Source organism: Phyllostomus discolor, chromosome 3 (genome assembly GCF_004126475.2).
Source record: "Phyllostomus discolor isolate MPI-MPIP mPhyDis1 chromosome 3, mPhyDis1.pri.v3, whole genome shotgun sequence".
Lineage (NCBI taxonomy): Eukaryota > Metazoa > Chordata > Mammalia > Chiroptera > Phyllostomidae > Phyllostomus > Phyllostomus discolor.
The window spans coordinates 133,284,832-133,292,299 of record NC_040905.2 but is presented as its reverse complement, the minus strand read 5'-3'; the positions used below and the strand labels follow the sequence as shown (position 1 = coordinate 133,292,299).

At 45.1% G+C, this 7,468-nt stretch overlaps 1 protein-coding gene across 1 annotated transcript in view; it reads left to right on the top strand.

Annotated features, from left to right (window-relative positions):
- The first annotated feature begins 4,165 nt into the window (after positions 1-4,165).
- PTPDC1 (protein tyrosine phosphatase domain containing 1) overlaps positions 4,166-7,468 on the top strand; it is a 95,850-nt gene continuing 92,547 nt past the window's right edge. Inside the window, exon 1 of the mRNA XM_028531501.2 lies at positions 4,166-4,445. Within this exon, the coding sequence (XP_028387302.1) occupies positions 4,332-4,445 (114 nt within the window). The 5' untranslated portion in view covers positions 4,166-4,331. The remainder of the gene's footprint in view (positions 4,446-7,468) is intronic.

Here is a 7,468-nt window from a genome sequence, read left to right as displayed (position 1 = left end):
TCATAGCAAGAGAAAAACCAAATTTAAAACAAAATTAAGAAGAGAAAGGAAGAAGGTAAAATGGAGTAAGAAAAAGGAGGAGCAAAATATGAGATTTGAAATAAACTAAAATTTTAAAAAAACTTCCTTCAAGTGTTATAATAGGCACAAACTTGAAAGAAAAGAAATGAATGTTAAGAAGCTGTGCAGGAGAGAAAATAACACAAATAATGAAGATTGTGGTGGAATTTGTCTCCGTAGAATCCATTGTTTACCACTGTATTTTTTTTCTGGATCCACATCCTGGTGATGTGAGATGGTATACTAGCCTGGCCCTAGGCATCCTGTTTGAGACTACTAGCAATCCACAGTCTGTGGCTATGTCCTTCAGATTTGGCTAATCCCCACTGTTCTACCCTCCTGGCTTTCCATCAGCTTAGGGTCCAGGAGTGGTTCCTTTGATGACCCAAGAAGACTGCAAATACCTTCTACACCTGCCTCCAAAGGGGGACTCTGTTGCAATCATGAGGGTGGGACCCTGGGTCACCCCCCCCCCACCCGGGGGGGCACTGTTCAGTCTTCAGGGAAGATGGTGGAAGTGTTTCCCCACCCTCTCACCACACATCTTGGTCTGTCCCAGATTCTTTGCTGTAATATATGGTTTCTGGTGAATTAGCTGTCCATTTCCTGTGAGGGGCCAATCTGGATAAAAGGGGCAGCTCTTTCCTGCTTGACCACAGTTAGCAGCTCTGTCTAGGTATGGAGGCTGGGCACAGCCATGAACATGCTTTGTTGCATCTGTTTCTAACCTCTCTTCTTTGCTGGGTTCAGTGGATCAGGGCCTGAGGAACAGTGTAGCTTATAGTGCCTGGTAGAAATGGGCCTTTGGGAGCTTTTCCTTCTTTTCCTTTGGATATATGCCCAGCAGTGGGCTCCTGAGCCTGGTCTCACTGCAGAGCCTGCAGAGCCTGTAATCCTGTAGGTAGGGGTTGGGCACACCTGCCTATGAAGGGACCTGCCTGACTGGAGTGAATCTCCTGGCGTTCAGCTCCAGGAGTTCAGCTCCTGGCCATCCAGATCCCAGCCTGCTGCTCTTGCCGGAGACCTGGATTCGAACCATACACTCTGCACAGTCTCCTGCTCACCAGCTGTGCTGGGTTAAGTCCTACAATCCCTTCAGCATGACTCTACCATTCTCAATTCTTTAAGAGCCACACCCACATGCTAGCACAGGGTCCTTTCTGAGACTCTAGTGTTGCTTCATCTCCTCTTTTAAGAGAGTTTCCACCCTGGCTGGTGTGGTTCAGTGGATTGAGTGGCAGCCTGTGAACCAAAGGGTTGCTGGTCTGATTCCCAGTCAGGGCACATGCCTGGGTTGTGGGCCAGGTCCCCAATAGGGGGTGCGTGAGAGGCAACCACACATTCATGTTTTCTCCTTCTCCCTTCCTTACCCTCTCTTTATTATTTATTAAAAATAAATAAAATATTTAAAACAATGTTAAAAAACTTCCATGTGACTACCTCACATTTGCAGAACCAAGCTCTGAGAGGGCCTGTTCTACACACATTCCCCTCCCCACAAAAGTACAAAGTCTCTCTCTCTGTCAGAGCTGCCCACAGCCTGCCAGAGTCTCTGACAGCATAAAGGATATCTCCGGGTGGCAGTGAATATAGTCCTCAGTGAAACTGTAATACCTGGTAGTGGCAGGGTACTCTCACCACTCCCTCCAGTGATTCTCAGCCTCAGGCATGCTCCCACCATTCTGTTTCTGCAGCCAGCACTGCCCTGGCCACCTCTCCCCAGCCCTAGAGCTGGAGGCTCATGAGCCAATTTGCAGCCTCCTCAGTCAGATTCTGTCCCATTTTCAGTTTCCATGGTGCCCAGGATCAGGGAGGCACTAGCCCCTTACTCGGGTACCTACTAGTATCTGAGTAAGTACTGCACTCCTTGGATCCTAGCTCCTGGCAGTGGCGGGGTGCATGGCCGTCCCCAGAATGGAGGGCACAGAGACAGGTCTGGATGCCGAGGTGCAGGGATTCCGGAGGCTTCTTCCTGAGGAGGATATTTTGAATTCCTCAAAGTGTCTCCCACCCCAAAGCTGTGTGGCTTCTGGCTGCTCCACTAGAAGAGCCAGGGCCTCCTGCTCCCAAATGCTCTGCAGGCAAGCCGGCTCCTGCCCACTCACGCACATGCCCTACAAACTCATCCACATACACACTCACACTGGGTCTCACTCACTCTCAGCTGGATTTTTTAGTTGATTGCTCTGCGGTTTAGCTGCAAGACCAGTTCAGATCTGGGAGCAAGTGGATGGAGCTTCTAGTTACTCTGTAGCCAGTTTGGATCCCCTGCATAACTCTTTAATGTCCTCTTGCACCTCCTCTCTCTTCATACCCACCCAGCAGTCATATGTGCCATTCTTTTTACATTCTATATACTTTTTTACTATCATTCCCTATACCTAGCTTGGTCCTTGCCAGTTCAATTTTCAAGACACTGTTCAGTTATCATCTCTTTAGAAAGTCTTCTCTGACAACTCTCTCTCTCTTCCTCCCCTCCCCTCCAGGGGATACTCTTCTCACATATTCCCATACCACCCAGAGTTATCATGGTATGCTCGTTTTCTTGTGTACTTGCCTTCTACCATGGAGTGTGGGTTCCCTGAAGGCAGGCAATGTCTAACTTAGCTCACCAGTCCTTGATGCTTAATGGAGCAGCAAGTATACAATAGGCATTAAAGCTTATTGAATGCATAAAATGAGTTCCAATACATATTAATTACCCTTAGTCCATATTAGGAAATATCGAGTTTAAAATTTTCAATTTGTTTCAATTTGTTTTTACCATATCATACTGGTAGTTTGACATGAAAATATCTTTACATTGGTATACCATATAAAGCTTGCTTCCAGAGATACAGGTGAGTGGCCTTATCTTTATCTTGTTGATTCTTGTCAGCCTTAGACAGAGTAGCATTTGTTTACCTAGCACCCAAAATTATATTCCTTAGGCTTGTGTGCTTGCAATATTGTGCAGAAATTCATATCAGACCATTTGGTCTATCTAAAGGCTTTTCTGCATTCTAGTTTGTCACCATTTTGCCTTCCAGGGTTCATCTGCATCATGGGGCTAGGAATGTCTGCCTTTCAGAGTTAATTAAATAGAAGCAAAGCATTTATGTAAAGCATCTGACACAGTGTGACTCACAGAGTATATTTTTTCCTAATAAGTTGTTGAGTGCAGCCAGGGGAAGGTCTTATTTCTACTGAGCTGTGTGATACAAGGCCCCTTGCAAGTACTTTAAAAGCAACAACATGTAGTAGGATCTGTTAGACATCTTATCCAAATGCATTTTATTGAGAGCAGATATGTGCTTAGACTACATCTCCCACCTATGTGAGGCCTGTGGCTAAGTTCACACCTATAAGATGTGAGTAGAAGTAGTTGGCTGTGGCTTCTATAAAGGCCCTTTTGAAAGTAAGGATGTGATTGCTGGAGCTTCAATAACCATTTTGGCCCATGAGGTAAATCCATGGGTGGGAGCCAAGATGTAAAGACGATAACACAGAGAGTTTGGATCCCTGGGCTACCTAACACATTCTTATATGACAGAGTTTTTAAAAGCCTAGGGGTTTAGAATATCAAAATTTTGGGGTTTCTGTTACAGGTATGTGAACCCCATCAGCTCATCTGTTGATGTAGCAGGTATGGGGTGCTTACTGAGCTGTGCTCTAATTCCAGTATTTCTCATCCCTTCCAGAAGAGTCCTTGGAAACATCATGCCACCAGCTGGAGGCTGGATGGCCAGTGTAAGTAGGGGATAGCATTAGCCATACAAAGGCGGGAAACTGGAAGCAGCCCCCCTTCCTGGGAGAAAGAAGAGCCAAACCTTGTACTCTTGTTTCCCTTCCATCTCTCACTGACTTTCGAGACTGGTCTACGATCGCAGAGGGAGTCAGAGCCGCACCTGGACTCCTCGCAAACCAGCAGAACGAAGCCCGTGCCTGGACCCTCACAGCACTTGCGGCCCAGCCTGCCACTCTCTCACGCCCTAGTCTCCGCCTCTGCCCGGCCCAGCAACCCCACAGTGACCGCGCCCTCTCCCTACGGCCCTGAGTTTCAGTCTGCGTCAAGGGCCGCTGCGGGCTATGATTGGCCGGCATGTGTCACGTGCAGAGGGGCACGCAGCAATTGGGACGGCCAGGGGTGGTGGAGGAGCGGCCTCTCTGCCCACGGTGAGGGGTCTACACTCCACGCTGTTGTGGGGCGTGTAGGTGAGATGGTAATGGGTGGTAGTACTGACAGTCCTGCAGAAGGCAGGCAGGGATCCTGCTGCTCCTGAGTTCAAAGCATGGCTTCTGAAAGCCACGTCAGGCGGGGCCGAGTCAGTGGAGCTGGGAACGACCTACTGCAGAGGCAGCAGCACCAACGGCTCCCGGGCGTCCTGATGTCCGGCTCCTATGCGGTGAGCACTGGGGCCCCTTCGTTGGGGGCAGGGGGGTTGCACGTTGGGGGGCTGCTGGTTCCGCACCACTCTGGACCGACTGGATCTCGAGAAGGTGAAAGTCAGGATTCTCATGTGGAAGCTCCCAATTTTCTAATGCTGGCAACTAGTTAACAGTAAATCATTAAAATACTGGGGGATCCACAGGAGACCGTTGAGATTGGCGGAGACCTGATTCTGCCCTCATTTGCAGTGTAACTTGACCAAGTCATCTCTCTATAGGACTTACGTTATGTGCTCATATTCTTGGGGGCAAAAAGGGCTTAGAGAATACAGTGGCTCTTGCCCTCCTGTAAAGGCTGCAGAGCATAAGCAGGTGTATAAGTCTCACTGTGACTTTTAAATGTCAAGGGGACTAGTGGATTAGGAGAGAAAATGTCTAGAAAGGATCCTGGAGGGAGAGGGAGATAATGAGAAAAAGGTGTGAAACACTGCTTTTGGGGAAGAGAAGCAGATGTTTCTAGATAGTTGTATATAAAGGGATTAAAGCAAACTAGCATTCACACATGTATGTACACACACTCATAATTTTACTTGGTCTTCACTTTCTGTATGAAAACAGTTGAGGCTCAGAAGATTTGGGTGACTTTCTGCAGTCAGAACTAATTAAATGGAAAAACTGAAATTAAACCCAAGAGTGCAGGGCTCCACACCCACCTGCTCATTGTGTTGCCTCTCAGCCTCCAGTCCAGTATGTCCAAACCTCTTTGTGCAGAAGAATTCCACCTTGTGACTTTTAAAAGATACAGATCCCTAGCACCTGCCCCCCTTTCAGAAATGTGGATTCAGTATCTGGAACTGGGCCTGGGAATTTGCATTTTAACCACTTTCCTAGGTGACTCCATTTTGGTGATCCAGAGAGCATTTTGAGAACTACTGTAGTCTTAATTTCCCACTTAGTCCACATGGGGCTTAGTCTACATGGGGTTGTACCCAAGGGACTCAAAATTTCCCTTCCTGAGCAGGGATTCCATCTCCTCTGCCAGGCAGGTGAATGACCAAGCTTCAGGAGGAAATCCTTTATTGGGAGAAGCTGAGGCTTACCAGATAATACCGTGCACTGCTGAATACCTCTTCAGTTTGAGAAAGTGCTGACAATATGCTTTGAGCTTTTGGTTTTTGTTTGTTTTGTTGTTGTTGTTGTTGTTTTTTTGGGGGGGTGAAGTGGGTAGAGCTTTTTTCAGTGATATTCTGACCTTCCTAAAAAAACAGATCAAGGCATTTATTTCAAAGTTAATGTTAAACAAGCTTTAAAACACCACAAAAAAACCTTTAAAAACCACAATTCATCCATAAATGCCACCAGTCTAACAGAATTATTTTCATGTTCTATTGTATTGTCCTATAAATATTAACCATCTCCTTTTTGTTAATTGTGTAGATCAGGGGTGTCAAACTCATTTTCACTGGGGGCCACATCAGCTTCTTGGTTGCTTTGAAATGGCCGAATGTAATTTTAGGACTGTAGAAATGTAACTACTCCTTAACTAGGGGCAAGGAGCTCGGTGCCACTGCTGGGTAGAAACAAGGTGCCCAGCCAGATAAAATAAGGTGGAGGGCTGGATTCCGCCCAGGAGCCTTCTGTTTGTCACCTGTGGTGTAGATTGTTCGGTTTCACAAAACAGAAAATTCTTCTGAGAGATGGGCTTGAACTTTAAATTCCAGTTGGAAATCTGAAAATTACCCTGAAGATAAATCTTAAATCATAATTCTATTAAAGGCATATCTGTTCATTTTTCCAAACTAAAAATGCCTTCAAGTCTGAAGATTTTTAGTTCTGAAATAAATGGTATAGTGGGTTTGAAACTGTATGCATTGAAATGTTTCTTTTCTACTGGCTTTATCTGTTTTTTTCCCATATCACTTCAACCTCACTGAAACAAACATCTAATTTAGTTATTTAATTTACTTATATATTTCCCTGTTGTAAAAAATATATAAATGAATAATTAAATATTTCTTTGCAAATAATAACTGTCATTTAATACACTTAGTGTTACTAGAAAAAATATTTTATATATATTTTAAAATATATATTAAATATATATTATATATATATATATTTTCCTGTAGAGTCAACATGGAATAGAAGAAATAAAGTGGGCTTTGGTTTAAGGAAGAACTGGTATTCTAATCCCTATTCCAACACTTTCTTGACCTTGGGCCAATGACTTCCTCTCTCTCACTTTGCTTATATTTAAGATGGGGACAATGCCTCCAGAGTTTTATTACTATACCATGTATTGTATAAAACTTTGGTAGAGTAATAAGCATAACTATTTTTCTTTTGTTAGTTCTCTTTCTCCTTCACTCTTTTAAAAACATTTTTGAGAAATCTAAGAGCATAGACTGTGGTAGAACCTGGCCAGCAGGATCTGTGTATGTTGTGGCTGCTTGTGAACAAATACACACAGACAACAGAAGTCATGTGGAGAAAGGGATGGCATGGCCACTCTCTGAGAGAGAGAGAGGGCGAGAGGGCCAAAGAGCCCAGTCCCTGCCTGGACAGGCTTTTATTGCTCCTCTGGGTACATTACATTGAGGGTAGTCCTCATTTACTATGCACAGGTTCACTGCAGGGGATTACCTTTTACAGATAACAAGGAAAGAATGTTTGCTAATTACTTCAAAGAGAAGGATGTTGCAGACCAAGGGGAAAAGTGGTTGAACCAGTCACACCCCATACTTGGGAGGTTTAGCTCAGACTTTAGGAAGCTGCAGTAAGCCCTTGCTGCCTCAATTCAGGGTGAGGGAGTTTTAGCAAAAGTAAGTCTCATAGCAGGCTAGGTACAATGCAGGCCTGATTCCCTACAGAAAAACCTATCTGTGGGTGTGGTCCTGTGTGCCTACATGCACTCCACTGGTTTTCCACATGAGGGCTAAGCTACATTTCCATGACACTCGAAAGGGTTCCCCACAATAGACTACTTCGCTCGTTGTCATATTTTGCTCTATATGACTGAAATCATCCATTTGTTAATTCA